This window comes from Emys orbicularis, chromosome 1 (genome assembly GCF_028017835.1).
Source record: "Emys orbicularis isolate rEmyOrb1 chromosome 1, rEmyOrb1.hap1, whole genome shotgun sequence".
Classification (NCBI taxonomy): domain Eukaryota; kingdom Metazoa; phylum Chordata; order Testudines; family Emydidae; genus Emys; species Emys orbicularis.
In genome coordinates this window covers 6,569,914-6,596,183 of record NC_088683.1, presented here as the reverse complement: position 1 = coordinate 6,596,183, position 26,270 = coordinate 6,569,914, and the positions used below count along the sequence as shown (strand labels likewise).

General features: G+C 51.7%; 1 protein-coding gene across 1 annotated transcript in view; it reads right to left on the bottom strand.

Annotated features, from left to right (window-relative positions):
• The window catches only part of TNPO3 (transportin 3), an 84,979-nt gene that overhangs the window by 5,360 nt on the left and 53,349 nt on the right, over positions 1-26,270 (bottom strand). The window contains exons 7-22 of the mRNA XM_065400273.1: positions 24,140-24,278; positions 22,136-22,282; positions 21,231-21,338; positions 20,421-20,512; positions 19,668-19,739; positions 17,548-17,687; positions 17,169-17,360; positions 14,682-14,773; positions 13,424-13,500; positions 7,445-7,505; positions 6,770-6,910; positions 6,077-6,193; positions 4,152-4,246; positions 3,254-3,410; positions 2,417-2,584; positions 1,574-1,686 (exon numbers count right to left, since the gene is read on the bottom strand). Of these exons, the coding sequence (XP_065256345.1) occupies positions 1,574-1,686; positions 2,417-2,584; positions 3,254-3,410; positions 4,152-4,246; positions 6,077-6,193; positions 6,770-6,910; positions 7,445-7,505; positions 13,424-13,500; positions 14,682-14,773; positions 17,169-17,360; positions 17,548-17,687; positions 19,668-19,739; positions 20,421-20,512; positions 21,231-21,338; positions 22,136-22,282; positions 24,140-24,278 (1,911 nt within the window). The remainder of the gene's footprint in view (positions 1-1,573; positions 1,687-2,416; positions 2,585-3,253; positions 3,411-4,151; positions 4,247-6,076; positions 6,194-6,769; positions 6,911-7,444; positions 7,506-13,423; positions 13,501-14,681; positions 14,774-17,168; positions 17,361-17,547; positions 17,688-19,667; positions 19,740-20,420; positions 20,513-21,230; positions 21,339-22,135; positions 22,283-24,139; positions 24,279-26,270) is intronic.

Genomic DNA, 26,270 nt, shown 5'->3' with positions numbered 1-26,270 from the left:
GCTTTTTAATATATTTAACACTATTATAAATGCTGGCTGCAAAGCGGGGTTTGGGGTGGAGGCTGACAGCTCACGACCCCCCTTGCGTCCCCCTGAGGGGTCCCGACTCCCAGTTTGAGAAATCCCTAATGTACGCTATATCCCCTGGATCCCCCATATCCACATGATCACTGATTCCCTCAACAAATTTGAAGAGTTTAGTGCTAGAGCAGGACACTGAAGCTACCCAAATGTCTGAAAGCTGCATGGGTCACAGACGCAAAGAATAATCTCTCAAAGATGAGCACGGCAAAGGGATACCAGGCCGTGGACTTGATCACTGACCCAAAGCATTCTCTTAAAACCAAGAGAAACTGTTGCCTATTCCGAATGATTGTCCTCGCTACCCAAACGGCAGAGCAGCATCTTCACTCAACGCCTAGGAATCAGACACCTCCACTGCTTGTGATAACGGGAGCCATCCACTTGCAGAGAGCTCTATCAGACATCAAGGCCAACATTTTCAAACATGGGGGCTCTCAAATTCCCATCTCAACCTGGGGCATTATTTTCGGAGGGGCTGAGCAATCACAGCTCCCACTGAGTTACAGGCATCAATCCTTTTACAGTCACAGAATACGGCAGAGACTCAGCACGTTGGGTTTCAGGACAATCTGTGTTGCAAGTGACAGTGACTGGGTCAGTAGCTCGCTGACCGGAATGGTGCAGCCGAGCACTCAGAGCTCTGCAATAACTCGGGTCTAACCCTGGCAGCTGCAGACTCCCTCTGACTTGTAAATGGAAGAACAGACTTTCCTCACAGGAGCGGGATGCGGGCATACGGGGCTATGTCGTTTACCCCCGTCAGCTGATGCTTCATGGTCTTGCTCATCTGTAAGAGCTTTTCCTGGTTGCCTCGGGGCCCCAGAGAAGTGCAGGGGCTGACCGCGGGGGGCAGCTTTAGTCTAAGTTTACATTTAAAGCTTTCCGTAATAAAGGAGGATTTTAGGTTGACCCTGGGGTTTTATCAGCTGAAGAGTCTGCACGGATCACAAAGCACTCTCAGCACAAGAACCACCAGGGCAGACTCCCGGGGCGCTGGCTTTAGCGGAAGCGCTAGTTCTTTGTAAGGGACACCTCTGGCAGCCACTGCAGTACAATACAGATGATGGCCGGATTTGGGGTCAGGAAGGAATTTCCCCCCAGGTCAGATTGAGAGAGCCTCAGGGTGGGGGGGTGGTTCAGCTTACTCTGCAGCAGGGGCACTTGTTGATTTCAACTAGAGTAAACGGTGGATTCTCGGTAACTTGAAGCCTTTAACCCATGATGTAAGGACGTCAGGAACTCAGCCAGAGGTGAGGGGTCTGTTACAGGAGGGGGTGGGTGGGGTTCTGTGGCCTGCACTGTGCAGGAGAGGTCAGACTAGATGACCACGATGGTCCTTTCTGGCCTTGAAGCCTCGGACAATTGAGTGGACAGCCACACTGAACAGCCCAGTGGCAGGTCTGTTGCTGGCCCTAGAGAGGTGCGGGGGGACGACTCATAGTAACACCTTTGTGAACACGGGCATCCTGCCAACATGGAGTTCACTCACCTAGTCACCTCCTTGTGAAAGTCCGTAAGTTGTTTGTGCGTCACTTGGATGGCTCCTCCGGTTGTTTCCTTTGGTAAACCCTTCAGTGAATTCTCTAGCCAGCGACAAAATGTCTGGCGTGGGAGGAAGGAAAAAGTTAAACATTTTATTGCTGCAAAAAGAAATCTAGACCAAGTTCTGGGTTCAGGTGCTGGCAGGCCCTGCATCCCCAGGCAGCCTAGGAAAGAGGGCCTATTTTTAAGTTTCATTTTTATGTCTTTGTATTGCCAGAATGAATCATTCCAAGTGACTACCGGACCCTGCACGTGCCCAGATACTGCTCGGAATGATTCACAACCCAGCAGGGATAGACTCAACTCGGGCTGAGCAAGGATTGCGTTCTGTTGCAGCGGCTATCAGCCCTCAGGCACATCAGGAGCGCAAGCTTCCTGGCTGGCTGAGAACAGAGAATCAACTTCTGAGGGAGGGTGGCGAGAGAGGATCTGAAGCAAGTCTTGAAGCAGGAAGGAGTGGGGACAAAGTAGAGAGATGGACAAGCCAGCTAGCAAGAATCACTGAGCTAAAAGCACTGGGATTGGAGCACTTGAGGGAGGTGGAGTAGGGGGTAGGTGCTAATCTTCACTGCTGTAATTGAAGAGGACACAAGTTATTTTTATTCAGGCTGGTGAAATTGACCCTTGATGTTCTGACAGCTGCTAATCGCTAGCTCCACCTTTCGTTCGATCCCATCCCTTGAATCCCCCTGGCAGGCCAGGTTCTCCCAGTGCCAACACCGGGCTCAGTGCAGTCACGCGTTATACGTCTACTACGTTTTCTTTCTGGGGGCGGCCCAGCCAACCTTACCGGCCTGTCGATCTGCATGATCTCCCAGAGCACCTCGGCGACGTCGGGCAAGGTGTAGGGCGGCAGGCAGAAGCAGCAGGTGTGCAGTAGCTGGCTCACGAGCTGCTGGCCCAGCTGGTTCATCACTTGCCCGATCAGCTCCTTCCGCAATTCAAAGTCCTCTTCGTGCTGCAGAAGGAAGAGGGGCCGAGTGAGCATTGCCCAGCAGGGCGGCCTGGGGCACGTTTCCACCTTTGGATCCCTTCCCACCTCCCAGTGCCGTTTGCTCATCGAGGCAGAACTCGCTGCAGTGACCGACAGGCAGGACCGAACAGAAGATGGAAAGGCAGCACCACGGGTTCCTGTGCTGCCAGCTGGCGTCTGATCAGCCTTGCGTAGGCAGGGCATTAACACCGGCACCAACTGCCCCCGACCCCAGCGAGGAACAACCGGCCTTTTGTTGCCTGTGACCTGAGTGAGAGCCAGGAACCAGCCTCACAGGTCAAGGGGCCAAGAGGAGAGACCAAGCCAGCGGCGTTTCACCCTTAGGAACACCTTCCAACGCATTTCCTCCAGCAGAGCGCTGGGTGAGCGACCCTGCTGGTCTGGTTAACATGGGAACAGCACTGCAGGCCGGGGCTCCCCACGGGCAGGTGGGAGTCCAAATCTCACCTGGCTTTGAATGGTTCATCTGTCAGCTGCAATTCCAAGAGCAATACAGATAAATGCAACGAGCAAAGCAATACCCAAAACAGCCAGCTTCTCTCAGCTTCCCCGAGCCGACTGGGCAGGGCAGTCTGTGACCCCACCGCGCCCTTCCCCCCACAGCTAGGAGAAGAAACGCTGGGAATCACTCACGTCATTGGCCACCCCGGTGTGGACGAGGTCGCGCAGGAATTTCATGACGCTGCAGTTTGCGTCCCGGTGGTCCAGGGTGGTGGAGGCGATGGCCCACTGCAGGATGGGAATGATCACCTGACTGCGGAGCAAGGTGATTGGGCTGCGCTGGATGAACCTGGGCAGAGCAGAGAGAGATCAGGGAGAGTTCAGCGCCGTGCGAGCTAGAAAGCAGCTTCGCTTGGCAGGCTGGCTTGGACGGACGCCCCAAGGACACAGCAGCTTTGGGGTTCAGAGGGTTGCCATGTCCCTTCCGTGCTGCCCAGAGACATTCCCTTCCCTCCAGCGCTAGTGACAGCAAGACCCAGGGGCCTCCAGCTCCCCCCGCCCTCCTGATTGACAGGCCGGCCCCAGAAGGCAGCATCCTGACTGCAAGCTGTACTGCACTGCCCCTTGCTGGAGACCAAGTTATTCTGAATGCCCACGGCTGGAACTTTAGTAACGGGAAAGCAGGAAAGTCCCGACCACTTCCAAATCTTGCACTGCAGACAAAGCACCGACAGCAGCCACAAAGGGGCCCTGGGCTGGCAGGGGACTCTGGAGGATGTGCCATGAAGGTGGCTGTCTTGTGATTGAGGAGTCTCGATGCATGGGTGGAGTGGGCAAGGCCGTTCTGATAGGAGTGTGTGTGCATGTGTGTGTGTGTGTGTGTGTGTGTGTGCCATTTGTACAGCTTATAAAGCCAAAGGAAGAGGAGGAGTTCTTAAAGATGGAAGCTCCCTCTGCCTGGGGAGCAACACGCGCACACCCACGCACTCAGCCGCCCGTTGCGCAAGGAGCAGAACTGGCCAGACACGAGGCAGCAGAGGGAGTGCTCAGGACACGAGGCAGCAATCCCCTGTTTAGGCGGAGCGGTTACCTGGTGGCTAGCCGGAAGAGGTCGTCCACGGTGTCTGGGTGGTTCTGAAGGCCATTCTGCTGCTCTAGGAGCTGGAAGGTAGGCAAGCACAGCGCCTAGGAGAAGGGGGAAGGGGATGGATCGTTAATTTAATTAATGTACTCCGCGATCTCTAGAGGTGGCACGAGACACAGAGTTCGTCCTGGGGTGTAGGCAGAGAAAGGAGGGAAGCCAAGCCAAGGGGGCAGGGGGCGCCCGCTCACTTTGCGGCATGCCGGCGTTTCGGATTACAATGAGGCACTGTTGCGGGGGTGGTGCCTGGTGGTTTACAAAAGTCTGAGCTCCTAGATCCGGGTGGAAGCAAAACCAGCGGAGGCAGAGCACCTGGTCGTTTAACTCTCTCCCCATTTCCCTGGTCTCCTTGCATCACTCAGACTCACCCGCGCTCCCAGCGGTAATACCGGCCACACACTTACAAAGCGCCTTGCATTTACGGGGTTCAAATCGCTTGACAAACATTAACTTAGCCTCAGGCTGGCAGGAATCAGTCTCCCTGTTTTAGAGATGGGAAATTCGTCCGAGGCCAAACAGTTCTGGGACAAACCCAGGTGTCCTGACTGCAGCCGTGGGCCTACGCCATAGGACGGTCCCTTCCTTGCCCGTACACAAGCTGGGAGGAGCAGTAAGAGTCCGGTGATGTGGCTTTTGGGTTTGGTGACTTGCTGCCCAATGTCTCCATCCCCTCTGCACCTCAAACAACGCCGGGGCAGGGAACTCCCTGACGCCATTTGAGTTTGCTGAGCTGACAGCACGGCCGGCAGGACAGGCTGCTCCAAACCCGGATCTCCTCCTCGGAAAGCTTACAGCACCGAAGGCCAGTCCGCAGACTGGCTCGGCTTCCCTCACTGCAAAGCTGAGTCTCCGTGTCTGAACCTAGACTGGGGGGGAGACATGAGCGGCCGCTTTCCCCACAAACCAGCGAGTTGTAGCTGGCAGAGGCCTGGCTTCTCGGCCACTCGCTAGCCAGCAGAGATGCAGTCCCTCAGCCAGCGGCGGAGGCTGCGCGGGAGCCCTGATGCGGACACTCACTGGGTGACGGGCCAAGCTGTACCTCGCTCTACTCTCCCGCACAACGGAGACAGCAAGGCTCAACATTCGGCCAGTGCTTGGAACGCGCAATGCCCCAAGCACTCAGACGCTGGGTCTGGGCCAGTCACAGCTTGGCAGTGCCTAGATCAGGGAGCGAGCTGCGCTTTTAGAAGGAACGTTATGGGTTCGGAAGCGCAATCAGTTCCTTATCCCTTCCCCCCGGGGGTTTTGATTTCCTGCGCTGGATCCACAGTTTATTTACCAGCACAGGGGACCCAAGCTGGGAACGGAGCGGAAGGGCGGTTTTCTCCCATTCCGCCAGCACCAAGGAATTTCAGGTGGGGCAGGGGCTGGTTTGGTTTTCACTGCCTGGGCATTTGGCGTAGCGCAGCAATCCCTGCCACTGGCACTAACCGCGCCAATCGACATGAGAGAAGAGGGCATTGAAACAAAGCGTTCTGTTTACACACAGCTGCCGTCTCAGGGCAGGAGACGTGCCCCGTATCAGGTAGGGAGCACCGTGAGCGTCAGGCAAAGGTCACACAGAAGCGCCCTGGGGAAAGCCACAGCAAACTCGGTCCAGCGTCCTCATCTGCACCGAGGGCTGCAGCTGCGCCAGCTGCTGAACGGGGGCGAGTCCCAAGGGCAGCCCAGCAGAAATATGATCTAGAACATCCGAGTGACTTAGGAGCTGAAGACCCATTTTCAAAAGCGACACTTGGAAGATGAAGTCCCATCGGCTTTCAATGAGGAAAGCACAGAGGGGAAAAAAGGGAATCAAAGGCTGCAGCCGAGTGGGATGGCACGGAGCGGGTACCGTCCATACACGGAACTGGACGTGCCTTCGGGAGACCTACCTGCAGCATGTCTAGCAGCCCCTGCCGGCAGCCTTCCTCCATCCCGTACTCGTCCACCAGGATGCTGCCGAGGTACAGAAAGCAGGAGTGCTGGTGCGCCTGGTACACGTTCACCATCTGCCAAGGACACAGCAAACTTACTCCAGCTCCAAGACACGCGGCCGACGTCAGCTGGCCCCAGCCAGGCGCTTTACAGAGCAGGTGCATTTCCTAGCACCGGGAAGCCCAGGCTTCCAGACCCAGTGGCGATTCACTTGCAGCACGGGAGAAATTCTCCCCTGCAAAGGGCCAGCTTAGCCCGAGTCCCCAAAGCTTGGGATGGCAGCCCGGGCGCTGCCTGAGGCGTTGCTCTGCTGTACCTCAGCTCAGGTTCGTACGGCACTCTGAAAACGGGAAGGGCCAAGCGCTAGCTAAAGGATCCCCTTGTTGCCTCACGTGCTATGGGGGCCAGCAAAGCTGGAGCTGTCCCCACCGCCTCACGCTAGTCAGAACTCCTTATGCCAGACGTGCTGCACTCAATGGACCAGTCTCCTCCCTGACAGAGGCCTATACCTGGGGCTTCAATGTAAATCTCACTCAGGGGCTCAGCCAACTGACCAATTGTGAGATTTCGCTTTCTGCGCACACTGATTCCAGAAACCCCAACTGGATGAGCTGCTCCTCCACTAAGTATCTCCCCCGAGGCTCACTCACCTGCGTGACCAGCGGCTGCAGCAGGGCCGCAGACCCTTTGCCTACACAGCGGACAGCAAAGCGCAGGCACCGGCAGCAGCGTTCCACAATGCGGTTATCGGCACGATGTTTGTTCAGGGTCTCCGACAGGACCGGCCAGATCTGAGCAAGGACAACAGGGAGGGTTCAAGGTATTTAGGAGGGACCCCACAACCACCCCATTTACTCTGCGTCCCTATAGTCCCCAACTATTGGCAAGAGACACTCTCAGGTACACCACCCAACTGCCAGGCAACTGAAGCCGTGGGCACCTCCTGGATGGACTCCTTCCCGCGTACCCAGGAACCGTGGCTCTCACACAGCCATGGATCTCAAAGCACTTGACAAAGAAGGGGCTAGAACATTTTGCTCAAGGTTTGCCTTAATTCCTCTATTTGCCAAGCAGAGGAGTGAAAGCGACTAGGATACAAGCCCATTGATTCTTCATGCCCAATTTCCCCCCCCGGCAGTTTTATAGCAGCCTCTCTTCTCTGATTACAGGGACAAGCCAGCAGTGACTGTTCACCAGCCCAAAGCCAAAGCTGCCCCTGGGGAGACCAGCTCGGCCCCGAGCATTCAGTGATGGGGACACCCCAATTCCTGGCTAGACGCGTACGGAGAAGGATGGCCCCAGGCCTGGCACCGATTTTCACTTACTTCCTGGATGACTTTTTGGCACGGATGGGTCTGGCCATTTTCTACAATGGGGTTGGTATGCCTGGGAAAAGCAACGAAAGGGTTAAGCGCCTTTTTAAACATACAAGTTATTCGGTGTTAACTCAGTGCTGATGAAACATGCCCAGATGACAGCCCTGACCACCGAGGGCCTCCATTCACCCCCACCGCACGGGTATACCATAAACACAAACCGAATAAGCTTCCCACATCTGGAAAGACCACCTGGGGTCGGGGGGGAATTTAGTCTCTCTAGCCTCTCTGACGAGATGATAGGCAAGAGGGTCAGTGAGAGTCACCTCTGGGCTGCAGACCCACTGCGTACTGCACATTTCGCAGACAGGAGTCACCGCTGAGGAGGCGGTATTCGAACCGGAAACCAGGTGATAAAGGCAAGGCATTACATAGAGTAACTATGGGATGGGGTCCACAGGAGCCCATCTGGCCCTCTCCATAGCAGAGAAGTTACTTACCTTATAGTAACCGGAGGGCCTTCGAGATGTGTGGTCCCTAACTGTCGTCCACTGTGTGTACGCACGCGCTCCATGTGCCCAGAGTCAGAGAATTCGTTGGTCCATGCAGGTGCCATTGGTCTCCTCGTTCCTCCAACTGAGGGGAGACAGGGCCGAGCAGACTGACCGCTTTTCCAGTTCCTTCTCTACGGCTAGTTCAAGATTGCTCTGAAGCCGAGGGGAAGGAGGGTGGGTAGTAGACTACAGAGAGGGACCACACATCTCAAAGAACCTCCAGTTACTCTAAGGTAAGTGACTTTCTCTTCTTTACGTGCCGGTCCCTGTCTGTATTCCACTGGCAGCGAGTGACAAGCAGGACTCAAGGTAGGAGGGGGGCATGAGGATGCAGGCAGCAGAGCTGTTTCAGGGACTGCTGTCCCCAAGCAGGCGTCAGCGGGAGTCCTGCACTGAAGCATGTCTCGGGGTGTGTGTGGAAGGAACTCCACGCAGCTGCTTTGCAAACATCAAGCAGAGGCACTTCTTGAAGCGATGCCATTGATGTGGCTTGCACTCTTGTCACGTGCACCTCACCCCAGGCGGGGGAGGACGATTAGCGAGCCGAGAGAGTAAGATACAGCCAGAGATCCATTTGGAGAGCCTCAGAAGACACCGCCTGACCTGGGACTCTTCCCGCTACAGCGATAAACAGCCCGGGAGATTTTCTGACCGGCTTTGTCCTTGTGCAGGTAAAAGGACAAGGCTTGTCAACGGGATGGGGTCTTCTCTCTTCTTCAGATGTGTGGAGTTTTGGAAGAGACACAGTTAAGTGGCCTGACTGGTTCAGGTGAAACAAACTGCTTTGGGGGGGGGTGAGTTTAAGATGTAAACACAATGAAACTGTGTCTATGGAACCTGGCATAAGGCGGATCCGCCATCAGTGCTCCGAGCTCACCCACCTTCCTGGCTGAGGTGATGGCTACCAGGAATGCAACTTTCATGGGTAGGACAGACATGGGGGTGGCCTAGTGAGGACCCAAAGAACAAAGTTTAAGTCCCATTGAGGAACAGGTTTCCTTACTGGCGGAAAGGTTTGGATTAGACCCTTCCAGAATCTGGTAGTCAGTGGGTGAGTGAAAATTGAGCAACCATCGGAAGGTGGGTGGTACGCCCTGATTGCTGCCACGTGGACCCATAAAGAGTTGATGGGAAAAGACACGCTGTGTTGAGGGAAAGAAGACAGTCCAGAATACGGGGAATACCCGGAGCTTCTGGGCATAGTAAGTTTTTGTTGCACCCAGATAAAGAAACGCTTCCGCTTGGCTATGCACCATTTTCTAGTGGAAACTTTTCTACCATTGGTAAGGATTGTTTGCATGGCTTCGGAGCATGAACGTTCTAGAATTTGTGCCCATCCAAAAACCACGCCCTGAGATGCAGTGCTTAGGGGTTGGGGAGCTTGATTCTGCCCTTCCCCTGGGGCGGATCAGAAAGGGCCAAATGATGATCGGTGGTCGAGATGACATGCATAGCAGACTCGGGAACCATAATTGTCTGGGCCAGTTGGGAGTGGAGAGGGCCTTGTCAAGACGAATGTTCTGTAAGACCTGATGTGGGAGTGGTAAGAAAGGGAAGGCAGAATTCAGATGGTCCAACCACAGAAGGTGAGCATTGCCCTGAGAGCAATGTCCTAGAGCTTGTCTGGAGCAGTGTATGTTGCACTTTGTTTGTCAGAGGCAAACAGACCTCTTGTGGAGGTTCCCCATAGAGCAAAACTACTGTTTACCACAGAGGCATGGCCAATAGCGAAGTGTCTGCTGAAGGAGTCCACCAGCAGATTTTGATGTCCTGGAAGGTGAACTGCTGACAGGGTGATATGATTGCTGATGTACCAATTCCACAGCGTGACCACTTCGGCACACAGAGGAATGGATCCCACTCCTCCCTGCTTGCTGATGTAAGACAGTCGTCATATTGCCTGACACAATGAGGGCTGGGAGACCTGAATGAACGTGAGAAAGGGTTGGGCTGCCCTCAAGTTCCAGAATATCGCTGTGCATCCTGGTTTCTCAGGATGACCAAATGCCTTGCGCTGTCTGGATGTCCAGGTGAGCTCCCCAGCCTAAAAGGGAGGCATCTATAGTGACTGTCTTGTCACTTGAGGGGGGAAGAAGGGAACGCCCATGAATGCCTGGTGGGGATAACTGCCACCAGAGTGGAGATGATGTTACTTTGGTGGGAAGAGTTCCTATGGCGTTCATGAACTGTTGGTTTGGGGAGTACACTGTTCTGAGCCATGGCTGCAGGCAACGAAGATGGAGTCTGGCAACCGGTGTTATAATCGCAGATGACACCATGTGCCCCAGGACGGAAAGACATTCTGACTGGTGTTCGAGGGTGGTTCACAACCTGATTTATGAGGTCGTTCACTGCTTGGAACCTGTACACTGGCAGAAAAGTCCTTGCTGTGACTGACTTTAGGGACGCGCTAATGATGTCTACAGTTTGCATTGTAGCGACGACAGACTTTTCTGAGTTTATGCCGACCCCTAGGGAAGACAGGAGTTGAAGCACTGATGAAATCGACTCATAAGCTTCTTGACGTGTCTTGGCAATGAGACAGACGGGGAAGATGGCGAAGCCATGACACCTCATATGGGCTGCTACTACCAAAAAGAACTTGTTAGAGACCCTAAGGGTAGTAGCAAAACCGAATGGGAGCACTCTTAATTGAAAACAGTCGGGGGCCACCATGAACTTAAGACAATATCTGAGTGGGGTGAATGTCCACGTGAAAGTACGTGCCCTTCATATCGAGAGCCGTGAACCACAAGCCCTTTTCCAGGGATAGGATCACAGATGCAAGTGTGACCATGCACAATTTCAATTTGTGAATACAAGTGGCTGAGATGACAGACTGAGGATAGGTCTCCAGCCACCCCTTCTTTTTGGGTATCCCCAAAGCATAAGACATGATTCACAGTGCTGCACCTACTGCTGATTGAGGAGTGGGCCTGGCAACCAACTTGCCTTCCTCAACGAGAGCCCGTAACGGAGCTTCGTCTTGTTGTGGAAGCTTGTCCAAGTCCAGGAATTTGGAATAGTTCAGGCAATCATACTTCGGCAACGGTGCTTGGCAACTGGCTATTCTGAACTGAAGGCTAATAGAAATGAAGATCTTCCTTCCCAATAAAATCAATGCATTTACCCTCAGTATTGACTGGAGTAAGTCTAGGATGCTGCTGTCTAGAGATCTCTATGGCAGTCTGGACAACCAAAGCATTAGGCGCATGATGAGCAAAGAGAAATTCCACCCCTTTGGCTGGGACAATATAGTGTTTTTCTGCCCCCTTAGGAAGGGGTGAAAGTGGCTGAGGTATGCCAGACTGTTCTAGCTCATTCATTAACAGGAAGTGCTATTCAGCTGGATCCAAATGTTTGGAGAACATCCAGGAATTTATGTTGAGGATCCTACACTTCCTTCACGGAGATCTGTAGCTCCTCTGTAACCTTACGCAACAGTTCCTGGAACTGCTTGCGATCATTGGGGGTGGGGGCGGGGGTATGGGTATCGGAGTGACTGCTTCATCCAGAGATGAAGACAGTGTCCATTGGTACCACCAGATCATGCTCATAAACTTGCTCTTCCATGGGGTCAGAGGAAGCTCTGGCTGTCCTCTCGCAGAGGAGGGGTGGACTGACTCTCTTGTGGATCATGTCGACTCTGGAAGATGGTCCAGGTCCCCGGGACTCCAGAACAGACAGTAAGAGGGGTCAAATGGGGGTTGAGGAGGTCCCTATGACATGGGGTACCAACGGTTCTGAGGTAGGTAATGAGATGGGCCTTGGTTCCAGACTGGTCTGGGTCCCTTGTCCAGGAAGGTGTGCCCTGGAGGAAGAGATGTCAGTTCCTCGGGTGATTCAGTCTCCCAAGAAAGAAAATGCCGATTCTCAATCCATTGGCCGAACCGACGGTTCCACTGGAGGGAAACTGTACCTGGACAGTGGAATGGGAGACAGACTCCTTCCACAAACTGCATCTCCTGGTGGAGTCAACACCTCCCTCATGAGGGAAGGACCTTATGGTGATGGAGATTGGGGATCAGGGAGACCAAAAATGTCAGATGTAGCGCAAGATTCTGCTCGCCCTGGAATATGAGCTGGCCCGTCTGCCTGAACCAATGGAGCCGGAGGAGTTAGCTTGTGCCACAGTTGGGTGAGGTAGAGGCTGTACTGTTGGTGGTCGGGGCTCTCTATGGTTGCCTTTTGCCAGTGCCGTCAGTTCAGGCTTAGTTGGTACCAGAGGCACCGTTGCTGGCAGAGAGTGGTCTGGTGCCAATGGAGCCCTGGGTTTGTGGCCCTTCCTGACATGCCCCCGAGACTGCTCATGCCACGGGCTGAGCAGAAAGACTTGCTTGACTTCAGCAGGGTTCTATCTGGCTGCTTTGAAGTGGATTTAGAGGAGGATTTGCTCTCGTGCTTATGAGAGCACTCCCGGCCCACCCGACAAGACCCCAGCAGGGGGTCTGTAGGAGTTCATTCCCTCGCTCCGAAGTCTGACTTCACGGCAGGAGGCGCACTCCTTGTGGAGTCAGGCCAACGTCTGGGGTGTCCCCCAACTGGGGCCTGACTGCAGTCTCAAGACCTTCTCCATTAAGTGATTCTTGAGAGGAAGTTTCTGCTCCTCACAGGTATGACGAGGGAAAGAGCGGCAGATAGCGAACCTTGCTGCAACGGGAGCTTCCCCTGAGGAGACTAAGACATGTCTGCCCGTGACAATGGATGCCGCTCAGTGAATGGTGGGACTTTCTATTCCCCCCTCGGCTGGACAAAGACACTGCCTCTGAGCTACATCTTTATATCCTGACACAAACCAGTTAGTACTGCCCCCTGACGTAGCTAGTTATCACCCATCACCCTCTACATGTTGGCTTTATTAAAACATTTTTATTACGTACTGTTATCCTGACCTTATCTTTTAGGAGGGGTCAGTGTGTTCCTGTTATCCTTGGGGGATGTTTTTGTACCATCCTTGATATCGCTCTGTGTGTAGCACTTCTTAGGAATGTGTATTTCTGCAATATCAGCCCTGTTCTTGCCAGATTCAGTGAGCAGGTCCTGCCTCATACCAGGCCTCTGATACAAGGGCTTATGTCTCAGGCTCTCTTCCTACTACAAGAAGGAACTGGAGAGGTGGTTGGTCTGTTTCGCCCTTTATCTCCTGGGTTGGAGGCACAGGACAGCGAGGGCGCACGTGCAGACCATCGGACACTGCTTTCAAGAACTCTGACTCCAGGCACCTGGATACATGCATACCCACAGTGGAACAACACTGGGCCGAGCGCACTTGAAGAATGTATTGTTTTTACAGACCTTTGTAAATGAGAACCTCTGGCTGGTTCAGGGTTTTTAAGTTGATCTAGAGAGATCAGCAGGCCCCACCCAGCCCCCAGCAGGACAGGTTTACTCAGGAGCTCCCAGCACAGTCTGCATTAATCCCCGCCTTTCTTACCTAAATATGACAGCCAGTCGATCTAGGGGCACAGTGGGGTCTGAAGACAGGCCATTGCTCGGCTCCTGAGACAGCAGCTGGAGAAATAAGCAAAAAGCAGCTGAGATTTCAGTGACCCTAAGGAGCTCCGTTCTGAATGGCCATTGCCCCGAGAACACAAAGTAAACTCTGCCTCTTTCACACCTCACAAGAAACGTTCATGCCTCAGACTCCCCTTGTTCTGGCCAACGCAGAGCAGAAGCCTCTTCTGTTCCTAGACAGAGGCAGCAGGCCAGAAGTGGGGAGTATCACGCTAGGAGTCTGAAGGGAGAGATCTGAGTGGTGACGAGTCTCAGCTGCAAGGAGAGCCGTACCAGGAAGAGACAAACTGATCAGCTGGCGAGCGTTCCTCTCAAGTTACTAACTTCTGCACATCAACCTGTATACCAGACTTAACTCTGTCTCCCTGTCTGTTGTGGAAGCTTTCAGCCCACCTGGCTCCAAAATGGCAGGTCATTTTAGGAACGACATATGGGACCATCCCATGCAAGCTTACTTAGCTGCCCTTTCCCTCACTTCCCAGCCCTTTCCAGTTTTCACCTTCCTTTAGCCAAGACTCCAAATGAAAAGGCATCATGGGCTACTTATACTTCAGGGATCGGTAAGTGGCCTGTGACACCATCATCTCCACTATAGCGGTACAGTCCATAGAGACTATAGATTTCAGCATGCAACGATCCATCTTGATCACGGCAGAGGCAGCTCAAATCAAGATGAAGCACTGCATGCTGGGAGATCTGACATGTGGAGCCTTGCTCCATACTGAAGCTGCACGGAAGCTGCAATTGGCTACATTTCATGCAAATCGGATACAGCCCTTAGGCGACCAGCAACTTGGCTCATGTATTTGCAGCATTTTCAAGCATTCTGCAAATCCGGTTCTTACACCTGTTTAAGCTACTATGCTCCTCTCTGAATCAGGTCCTCAGCTGGTGTAAATCGGTGTAGCTGCACTGACTTCAGTGAGCTACAGCAGCATATGCCAGCGGCAGTTGTGACGCGATATTTTCAGATCTTGCTTCACGTTCTCGCCTTTCCCACGTTATTTCCCCATGCTCAGAACAGGAAGTGGCTCAGTGCTATGGAACCTGCAGAACGCTGCAGCCACAGTGCAAGTTTTCTACTGAGCAACACACAGAAAAGTCCTACCGCAGACCAGCATAACCAATCCAGCGGCAGAGCAAGGCGAAAGTTCTGCAACTGTGATGCCCCAAAGTACCTTTTTCAGTGCCATCACCTGAACGGCACACAACTCGCTGAGGCACTCTGCTATCTTTTCCAAGGGTAGCCGGGCAAGAACCAATGCTGTCCCTGGAACGCAAGAGGAAAAGAATTCAGGGAGGTCGGGTGGAAGTTTAGTCAGTTTCAGACACTAAATGAACAAGTTTCCCCACACGGACCCGGCTGCTGCAGGTCAACTGAAAATCTCCCTGTACACAGCAGGAAAAAAAAGTCTAATATTCACATGTCCTGACTGGACATGAAATTATTACCCCTCAGATAAAACACATTCCTCTGAATATACCACAACTTGGTACTGCTGCTTCATTTCGATCAGACACTGAAATAGATGTGTGTGATGGAAGACGAAAGATGCTGGTGTGCTGGAATAAGAGAAGAACCTAGACGAATGAAAAAAATCTAGCAATCCCGCTCAAATCACACCTGTAACCTCTAAAGAAAAGCGCGATGCACCACTGAGCTTGGAATAGGCACAAAACTCATTTCTGTCAACATTCATACCATGCCTATGAGTGTAGCAGATAAACCCCTTTCAGAAATTGTATGTCATTATGTAGTAAAATCTCTTTATATTTCAGCCTAGTAGCAATAATCCTGGAAAATTACACACTTCTGGAAAAAAAAGTAAAAGCTCATACTACAGCATTTTAGGCGTCTTACAGTCGGTACACAATCAAAGAATACTTGCATTGCCCCATCACTGCCTATTGCTGTAAGGGCCAGGGGTAACAACAGTATCTTACCCTAAAATGTACTCAGAGCACAAACATAAAACGATATGCAAAATGTGTTAATGCAACATGAAGGATGCAGTCAGGCACTAGTCAGGAAATGCACAAGTGAAGGATGCAACGGCAGCAGTCGTTTTAGCCAAGTGTGACACGTTGCAAGTTTGCCGGCATGTGTTTTACAACGTAAAGCAATGCAAGTGCAAGCGGCAATAGGAAACTGATTATTAAACCAGAAAAACATGGACAGCATTACCTCTCTTTGACATGACCAAGTACAATACTGCTGTGAGAATCTTCACTTTGCCTTTTCCTAACCATGCAATTTAATGTTCTGGTATCAAAATTCATAAGTATTCAAAGTCCCTCAATGCAATGTTTTTTGTTTTTTAAAGAAAACAAAAACCCTCCAGGCAGTGCAAGTGCTAAGATTGCCTGAAACTCTTCAAAAAAAAATGTAGACGCAAGGTCCTACAAATCTTTAACCCAAGTCACGTTACAGATGCACAAGCAATTAAACAGCTAACAACACGCATTGATAAGCAACTACAGTAAAAGCTGTGTTAGCCAACACTTTACCAACTGGAAAGCTCTATAAATTGGCATTTCTGATCTTACTGAAAGTCTGGTTTATAGTCTGGTTGGTGTGGAGCCGGCAGGCTTGCTTGCTCGGCCCTGCCCCGAGCGCCGGCTCTGCAGCTCCCATTGGCCAGGAACCACGGCCAAGGGAAGCTGTGGGGGTGGTGCCTGTGGGCGGAGGCAGCGCACAGAGCTGCCTAGCCATGCCTCCACCCACAGGCGCCACCCCCGGAGCTCCCATTGGCCATGGTTCCTGGCCAATGGTAGCTCTCAGAGCGCACGAAGCCTCCGCCTAGGAGCAGCAGGGACATGTCGCCGCTTCCGGGGAGCCGCCCGAGGTGAGTGCCACTCAGATCAGGCACCCCACATCCCCCTCCTATGCCCCAACCCCCTGCCTTCCTGCCCCCAAACTCGCTCCCAGAGCCCATGCCCCAACCCTGAGCCCCCTCCCAACACCCAAACTCACTCCCTCTTAGTTAACTGGAATTTTTTACTTACTGGCACCCCTTGTTCCCCCAACATGCCGGATAAAGCTTTTACCGTACTTCTGAAAGACAGCTTGCTGCTTGAAGACCTTAATGCAAGTTGGCGGCTACTGACATGCATTGAAGAATGAACATTAAGAACGGCACTAGTGCAAATCAGTCTGTCTCCAGAAGTACAAAAACTTTGTTTTCCACTCTGCATGAGCAGAAGCTAGTTTCCATGAACTCAGAACTATTATCAGACTAGCTTCAAATGTGGTCCAACTGGTACTTAAGAATATTTTCATGCTACATTTCAACGTTCAACCAGCCTTCAGAGTCGCTGAATAAAGTGTGGCAATAGGTTTTAAAGCAGAAAACATGTATTTTTCTACTTCTTCTTCAGAGCTGAGCATAACTGAACAAATTCTGATCCAACTTTCTTTAAAAATATATATATATATAATATAAAAAAAAAAAAAACAAAAAAAAAAACACCCACCTTTGGGCCAAGAATAGGCATGGAAAATGTCAGGCCCAACAGTGATTTGGTCAGAGTTCACTGTTATCTGAGAATCTCAACTGAAGCGTGACACTGGGGATTGTGATACACTCCCCCTAGGTGACCCTCACAATATCATGGAGTGTGTTTCTGCAGCTAAGCATTACGTCCTGACAGTGGTGAGTAAATACCTTTAAGGAGTCCCACAGCAGCCTCTGGAGACAGCATGAAGGAGTCAAGGGAGCGGGCAATCTCTAGCAGGCCATTAAAGTGCTGAGCCATGTGGTCCCGGCATACTGAGCAGATATTGTGAATAGCTTTGGCGGCAGCAGAGGCCAGTGACTTCTCACAGAGACCTTTCATCAAATAACCCAGCACAGGATCTGAGAAGAGAAGAAACCCACAAGACGACCCTGGATTATACAGATGACTCCGACAGCTCCATTTTCTGCCTCACTCTGTGAGGCACGCTGGTTTATTTGTCCCGCATTGACCTCGGAGAGGTAACACTTCCCAGAGGGAAGCCAGCTGAAGTGCAGAAACTGAGCCAGTGTCAACAGCTAGACTCACCCAGGAACTGAGGGTTTCTGTCCACGACTTCGCTCATTTCTCCCACCAGCTCTATGCTGGTGTAGCGGACAGCAGTGTGCACGGATTCGGGGAGGCGCACCACCCCCTCCAGCACCTCCACCAGCGTCGGGTTGTTCTCCCTGGGGACAGAGGATGGCAGTTACTCAGCATCTGGCGCAGTCAGTCCTATTCCCAAGCAAGAAACCGCTCGTTCCATCGATTCTGCTATCTGAAGGCTGAATGTACCAGATAGATCGAGGAACCCCGCGGCGCTACCCTGAGGAGCCTGGATAGAGATTCTGACACACCGCCCAGCAGGGGGCACAGTATCTTTAACAATAACTGTAACAATACTCCGCACTAAAACGTGATTCAGTCCAAGCTTTACAATGGGGATCCAGAGACAGGGGAGAGGACCACCAAGCTCCAGAATACTAGCGGCAAGAAAGAGCAGCAAACTGAAGAAGAGTGAACGAGAAAAGCCATCTGGGAAGAGCCAGGGTTATGGGGCAAGACAGGGAGGAAAACACTCAGCAAGGAGTTCAACGGGCATTCCTAATTAACCCCTAGTAGCCCTTGCACTCAGATCGTTGTGGGGCTCCTACTTGGGGGGCACACAGGACCCTTCCATCGCCACCCACTCCCTGGGACACAAACAGCATCTCTAAGATACAAGGAATCCAGCTCATCAGCCCTAGACATCATCTGTTTTATCCTGCCCTGTTCCATCAGCTATGCTGTGAACTAGGGGAAGTGTGCCTCCTGGTGGTACCAGAAGGGAATTCAGCCCTACTGGTGGAGGCGTCTCACTCCGGCAGTGTGCCTGTGTTTTGAGCTGTTAACCAAGTAATCAGCGGCCAGCAGGAGCCATGGTGGGACATGCCATGTTCAGAGGAACAAGGGTCAGTGACCCGGGAACAGACTTGACTTCACTGTGCAGAAACACAACGCAACAAGATGGTCGAGCTCTCAGAAACCGCCATCATTCTTGCTACAGGGGAATGACGTTAGAAAGGAGAAGAGCAGCAGCAGGATGAGTTTTGATGCTTGGCAGTCTGAGCCAGTGAATCTGCAGGCAACAGACTATCAACCACCACCTCCCTGGAGCACCTGCCCTGTAGAGACCTGATAGATTTGTTTCGGCAAAACTCGAACACCTTGTCGGGTCAATACTGTTGCCAACGCTTACTTTATTCTCCCCCCCTCGTTTTGTTAGTCCTCTGTGACTCAGTCATCTGGTGTCAGGACATCCCGGACAACCAGACAACAGAGTGCGCCAGCCTCCAGCGACTGGAGCAGTCACGGAATTCCTAGCCCCTTCCCTTCCCCTCTACCAGCCGGGAAGCAGTGGCCTTCCGGCTCCTGTCAGCAGGGGATGCCCCAATATCACTTTACAGACTTGGGAAACGAGCTGCAATTGAAACAGTACTTTACAAAGCTGTTCCCTGCCCTGAAGGGCTCCCTGCCTTCCACAAGCCAGACAGTAACATTGGGAGGGATTTGAGGAGCAGAGGGCATTGGCGGATGGCACAGGGGGCAGTGGCTGAGGGAGCATTAAGGAGTGGGGCTGGGAAAGAGAACAGAGAATGGGGAGAATGAAGGCAGAGGCCGGGTGATGCACGGCCCTGACAGGACACAAGGAGGGAGTCCATCACCGAGGTATCTGGGGCTCGTCCCCTATGTTCCACATCAGCAGTAATACACATCTCGACTGAGGAGTCCTGTAGCACACTAAAGGTCTCTGCAGTAGCTCACAGGACCTGCGTTTTTAGCGGGTAAACCCTACTCGCTGCTTAGGGGGCCAGCGTCTCAAGCGCTACAGACAAGAGCAACTCGGAGCTGCTCAGGATATTTTCAGCCGTCCCTGAATCTTGGCAACTGGTACTCCTGGGGGAATTCTGCACCCCTGTGGGGGCACCGAACTCAGACCTTCCGCAGATTTCTTGGCTCCCCCACCGAAAAATGAGGGAGCAAAGAAATCTGTGGGGAACACACTGCCCTTCCAGGGCAGGCCAGGCAGCAGAGCAGATCACCCTGGGAGGGGCGAGGCTGGGCGTGCGTGCGCTGTTAAGGGGGTGGGGTTGGGCGCGTGCCTGTACGAACCAGTGAGAGAGACTCACTTTGTCCCTCTCGCTCGCCGGTGCTGTGTCCTGGGCTGGGAGGCGTAGGGCTGGGTGAAGCAGGCTCTGTCCCTGAGGCAGAGCAGAAATGTAACAACTAAGCAGGCAGGCTGCTAATGTTCCCATCATTAGTGAATTGTTCCTATTCCTAGTCAATTCAGGCTCCTTTCCCTTGCCAGAGTGGTGCAAAGGAGCCTTGTTGTAAATGACGCTAAGGGAATCCTCAGCTAGGAAGAGCCATGTGCGTTCTCGTTTTTTTCCCCCCTATGCCAGAGTGGCACAATGGGATTAGATTACAGCTCAGGATCTATTTCACTTATCCATTAAAAAAAAATGCAGGCCAATGATTAGCAAAACGTGTGAAAGTCTGAGCAATTTCAAGTGACAGTCTGCTTTACAGAACACCAAACAGCAAAATAAAAGTCATGTAATTGAAATGAAAATCCAGGATTAGAACTGGACTGCAGGGTCTTGGTTACCAAGTGTTTGTAACTTAACTTTCACGTGTTCAGGAAATGCTGAACAGTTCTTGTGATTTTTTTTCTGTATGGTCATTTAAATAAATTACCAAAATAAGTGAAACCGGTGGGACTATATTGCATTATTTTGACAAATAAACTATGCAGAATTGTGGCTGTTTTGGTGCAGAATTCCCCCAGGAGTAAACTGGTCAGCTGCAGCCAGGGCCCCGAAAACAAACGGGAAAAGCCCCTACACTCATCTTCCCAGATGCCGGCAGGGCCTGATACTCACTGGTCAACGCTCTTGGCTATAGAGGCCATGATGAAGAGAACAGCTTCCGTCACCTCCCAGGGAGGGTTCCCGTCCTTCAAGGTAGCATAAAGCTGTGGGGAGAGAGAGTCAGTCACACAGGAGGATTAAGAAAGCCGGGGCAGCAGCAGGGTAGCACCGCTCCTCGGGAAGTGGCAGAACTTACCTGTTTGCATCCTCCTAAACCACTTTTCCAGCGCTCTCTGGAGCCTGGTTCTGCACCAAGGCTGATCTATTTCTCACTGTCAGCGCCGCGGTCGGAGGAGGCCTGAAGCGTGCTGAGGTCTGTGACGAGACCCGCTCAGCGATCTCACCCCGCCACCAAGAACCAGCTTTTATCACACAGCTGGGAGTGACTGTAGCGTCCTCGCTGCTGAACGCCCGGAGGGGCAGCGCAGCATTGCTTCAGCCAGCAGAGGAAAGGGGCCTGGGAGACGGCCTGTGGGGCCCAGCCAGACCACACAGTGGTGAACGTGACAGGATATGCAGAGATCCTTCATTTTGTCAAGGGGGGAGAGTATGTGCTCCACTGGGAGCTGGAGCGGGCTCTGAACTAACAGCGAGTGGTAGGGGACGTGGAAACCCAGGAGCTGACTCTGGCCAGCATGGTGGAGGTGAGCAGCCAACCCCGCCACAAGGAGAAGACATGGGATCTCAGGGTAACAATCCATTCATAGAATATGGACATTACATCATCCTGTGCGCGTGAAGCTGCGCTAAACACGCTGAAGGCAACGGAATCCCCTCCGAGGCAACTTATCCAGAGCCGCGGCAGCATCACTAGGGGCTCACCTGGGCAAAACATTCCACCGATCCAACCAGGAAGATCAAGTCCTTCACCAGGTCCGAGACCCTCATCCGGAACTCCCCGAAGTCGTCTGTCTCCTCCGGGACACCCTCCTAGCAGAGATTTAGGGTTGGAGGAAGTGGGGTTACAGCAGCCAAGGGGACTTCCAGATCCTAATTCACCCACAGAGCAAGGGAAGGGCCAGACAAGCTATTACATTAAGCCATCCTAAACCATTTGATCCTCTTCGCCATCTCGGGCAAAGGGGATTTCAAGGGATGGAAAGCAGGAGCACCAACATTATGTCAAGCGATGCCCCGCTGCATCACCGGCCCACTCCACACATCCTGCGTTAACAGGACGGATCCTCTCCCCATCCTGAGCTCCGCAAATGGAGGCAAGCTCTCAGACCAATGCAAAGTCTCCAGGAGGTGGAGGAATATAGTCGGGGATGGCACAAAGTATTCCAAGCCACTCAGGCTCCTTCAAGAAGGGAGACAGTGACCAGAGGGGAGGACGGTCAGGTGAACGTCCTCAGCCTGCAATTCCAAACACTGGACACAAGGATGGCAAAAGCAAAAATGAGACCTGCCAGCCACCCCCCATCACACACTTGCCCACCCAAGATTCATTCTGGGGCAGCACAGCCACTAGACCTCTCTGCTGGAACACAAGCTGGCTTGCTGAAGGGAGGGGATGTCAGATTAGGCTCTCTAAGTATACGGCAGTTTTCGTTACCGCCCAACGCCCTCATCTCCATCCCTAACCGCAGAGCCGTTAGTTACCTGCCTGGCTTCTTAGTGACAATCAGCGCGTGGGGAAGGTGAACTGCATTTCACCAGCCCCCCCATGCCCACGGCAGCCTACTGGAACAGGGGAGGAAACAGAAGAGAGCTGAACGCAGCCTTACGTGGTCTGGGTCAAGCTGACAGTGTCTGGCCAGAGCATGCAGAAGCCTCTGGATGTAGGCTTTGAAGATGCTGTGTATGACTGCATCGTCCGTTTTGTACAGATGCTCCCCCAGTCTGTACCAGAAGTTAAAGGAAATTTCTACCACCTGTTGGGAGAGGAAAAACAGCCATTCGTCATTTCCACAGACAGGATTTCGCCCCCATCCTCCTAGTGTGGAAAGTCGGTCAGAAGGCGGCCTAGATCGCAGCAGAGAAGCTCCACGCTGACACCTGCAGCCTCAAAAAAGCCATGAGCAGCTCCTTCGGCTTCACAAACCTGCGTTTTCTGCTTGTTGTTTAAGCAGTTGATTTAAAAATCAAACCAGTTAGTGCCGGGACAGGCTTTGGATGAGTGACCCTGCAGATAGCAGTGAAGATGTCCCCACGCTGGGTGTACTCTGGCCTAGGGAGCCATCCCCGAGGAAAAGAGTAATTCAGCCTCCGGCTTCAGGCCTCTGCAGATACTGCTAAGTGTGTCCTGCAGCACTGGAGAGAGCTCGCTAGGAGCTCAGCTGAAGTCATCAGCTCATTTCAGGTAGGTCAAACATCTGCCAAACAGGAACTTCCATCCCCTCCTCGCTCAGGCATGATTCACACCAATAACCGTGGAAAGAGAATGTGACTCGCATCCCAAGGCCTGGTCCACACACAGAAGCTGCATCTAGTGAAAGCGCTGCACCCCGAGTGTGGACACAGTTGTATGAGTAGACACATGCTTTATATCGGTATAACTGTCCATACTAGGGGTGGCGTCAGTATAATTATCAGCCAAAAAAAGGCACCCTCCAACTGACAGTTATCCTGGTACCCAATCTGTGTGCAGATACGGCCGAAGGGACTTCTGTGCATTTGAAAACCCGCACCTCTAGAGGTTAACGGCACGCTAGCCTACTTAAAACCCAGTCAGCCCAGTTTCAACTTTTCTCCATGAAGTGACTAATTTTAAAGGCTTGACTCCTCCATCAGTAAAGTTCTACATGCCAAATAAAGTGATGTGCGTATAGGTAGTTCTGAAACCAGGGCTGGCTGGTGACCATGTATTAATGCGACATGTAACGAGCACCAATCTGTAAATCAGTGCCTCTGGATGGGAGCACATTTACTGAACACAGATCTGAATAGAAGAGGCACAGCAAACACAACTAGGGAGCGGTCAGCAAGATTTTAGCTAATCAAACTGTCCCAGGGGATATCCCAAGAGTGGGAGATCTGAGGAAATGAAGGGGAAAGCCCACATCTTACGTGTGATATTTTGCTATTCTGAGTGTCAGGTGGTGCGCAGAAGTGTGCCGGGGGGAAGTGAGGGGAGATGAGATCGCTCATCTGATTTGGGTGGAAATGCAAGAAACTGCCGCTACCTTGTAAGCCTCAGAGAAAATTTAGCTATGTGGAACATTGAGAAAAAAAACAAAAAACCCAACCCATGACTGTTACAAGGGCTAGTCTTATGGGTGAGCAACTGCCCAGGGTGCCGTGGTCAAGAGGCAAGGAGTGAGGCGGGCCTGGGGTGTGAGGCCACAGAAGGGAGCTTGGGGCAATGGGTCAGGGAGCAGGCAGCAGAGCTGGGGGCAAAGGAAGTGGGGAGCCCCGGGAGGCAGAGGGGGCACCAAAATACAAGTTCACCCAGGAATCCATTTTCCCTAAGGCTGACCCTGACTGACTGTTGCACAGAGGAGATGCAGGAAGCAAGATACAGCTCCTAGCATATGAGAGGTTTAAAATGCTTTCAAGCCAATTGACGAGGGACTTTCCCGTACCTCTGCCATCAGGAGAGGCTGCCTCGGGGCTGTCTATCCCAGTCACGGACGAGTTAAACAATACCTTTTGCACCACAAATTCAGAGCAAGGCTTTCAAGGCCACTATGGAATGGGACCTGAAACCTGCCCACGCTTGCTAGGCTATAAAGAAAAGCTTTCTGCAGATCTGATTGAGGAAGAAGAGCGAGTAACCCACTGAGTCCTACCTCATACTGTGGATGGCCTGCACAGATCAGCAACAACTCCAGCGTGCGCAGGTCCCCCAGCCCATGGCCTGGCGTACAAACAATTTTATCCAGAAACGTCTCGCAGAGTTCAGTGAAGACGCGGCAGTAATTGAGAACCCTGTTGAAGGAAGTGAAGCAGGTCATGTTTCGCATGCAAATACCCAGTGATATCGCACATACAGGGAGAAAGTGTCTCCTACTTATGTACAGCATTAGCCTCCTGAAGCTAACATGAACTAAGCCAGGGGTTGTCAAACTGGGGGTTGCGACCCCTCAGGGGGGTCACGAGGTTATTACATGGGGGGTCGCGAACTGTCAGCCTCCACCCCAAACCCCGCTTCACTTCCAGCATTTATAATGGTGTTAAATATATAAAAATGTGTTTTTAATTTAGAAGGAGAGGTCGCACTCAGAGGCTTGCTATGTGAAAGGGGTCACCAGTACAAAAGTTTGAGAATCACTGAACTAAGCAGTCATCTCAGAGGCGGGAGTACACTGAATCCTTCCATTTCAGCTGCCTTTTTATCCAGAGATGTTTCTAATTCACCCCCCAAATTCAGGGAAATGGGGTTACAATGTGCTGAAGAGCATGAGATTTGTGGGAGTCATGTGCTTAACAAAATCTGAACTAAGAACGGCCATCCTGGGTCAAGACCAACGGTCCATTGAGCCCAGTATCCTGTCTTCCAACAGTGGCCAGAGCCAGATGTTCAGAGGGAATGAACAGAACAAGGCAATCTCGAGTGATCCAGCCCCTGTTGTCCAGTTCCAGCTTCAGGCAGTCAGAGGTTTAGGGATACCCAGACTATGGGGTTGCATTGTTGACCATCTTGACTAATAACCACTGATGGACTTATCCTCCAGGAACTTAACTAATTCTTTTTTGAATCCAGTTATGCTTCCAGACTTCGCAACATCCCACTGTAACGAGTTCCACAGGTTAACTGTGCGTTGTGTGAAGAAGTACTTCCTTATGTTTGTTTTAAATCTACTGCCTATTAATTTCATCAGGTGACCCCTGGGTCTTGTGTTATGGGAAGGGACAAATGACAATTCCCTGTTCACTTTCTCCACACCAGTCATGACTGTACAGACTTCTATCACATTCCCGCCTTAGTCATCTCTTTTTTAAGCTGAACAATCTCAATCTTTTTAATCTCTCCTCATATAGAAGCTGTTCCAGACCCCTAATTATTTGTGTTGACCTTCTCTGTACCTTTTCCAATTCTAATGTATCTTTTTTGAGATGGGGCGACCAGACCTGCACACAGTATTCAAGATGCGGATGTACCATGGATTTATATAGAGGCAACGTGATATTTTCTGTGTTATTTATCCCTTTCCTCATGGTTCCTAACATTGTTAGCTTTTTTTTGGACTGCTGCTGCACATTGAGCGGATGTTTTCAGAAAACTATCCACAATGATTCCAATACCCCTTTCTGGAGTGGTAACCTAATTTAGACCCCATCATTTTGTATGCATAGCTGGGATTATGTTTACTATTTACCTCTCTCCATTGTGAAAACTGACCATTTATTCCTACCCTTTGTTTCCTATCTTTTAACCAGTTACTGATCTAGGAGAGGACCTTCTCTTATCCCACGACTGCTTCCTTTGCTTAAGAGCCTTTGGCATGTGAAACATCAAAGGCTTTCTGACAGTCTAAGTACACTATATCCATTGGATCCCCTTGTCCACATGCTTGTTGAAGCCCTCAAAGAATACTAGACTGGTGAGGCATGACTTCCCTTTACAAAAGCCGTGTTGACTCTTCCCCAACATATTGTATTCATCTAGTTGTCTGATAATTTAATTCTTTACTCTAGTTTCAACCAATTTCCCCTGTACTGAAGTCAGGCTTACCGGCCTGTAATTGCCGGGATCACCTCTGGAGCCTTTTTAAAAATAAATAAAAATAAATAAATAAATAAATAAATAAATAAAAATCGGGGTTACATTAGCTATCCTCCAATCATTTGATACAGAGTCTGATTTAAGTGATAAGTTACATATCACAGTTAGTAGTTCTGCAATTTCCTATTTGAGATCCTTCAGAACTCTTGGGTGAATCCCATCTGGTCTTGGTGACTTATTGCTGTTTAATTTAT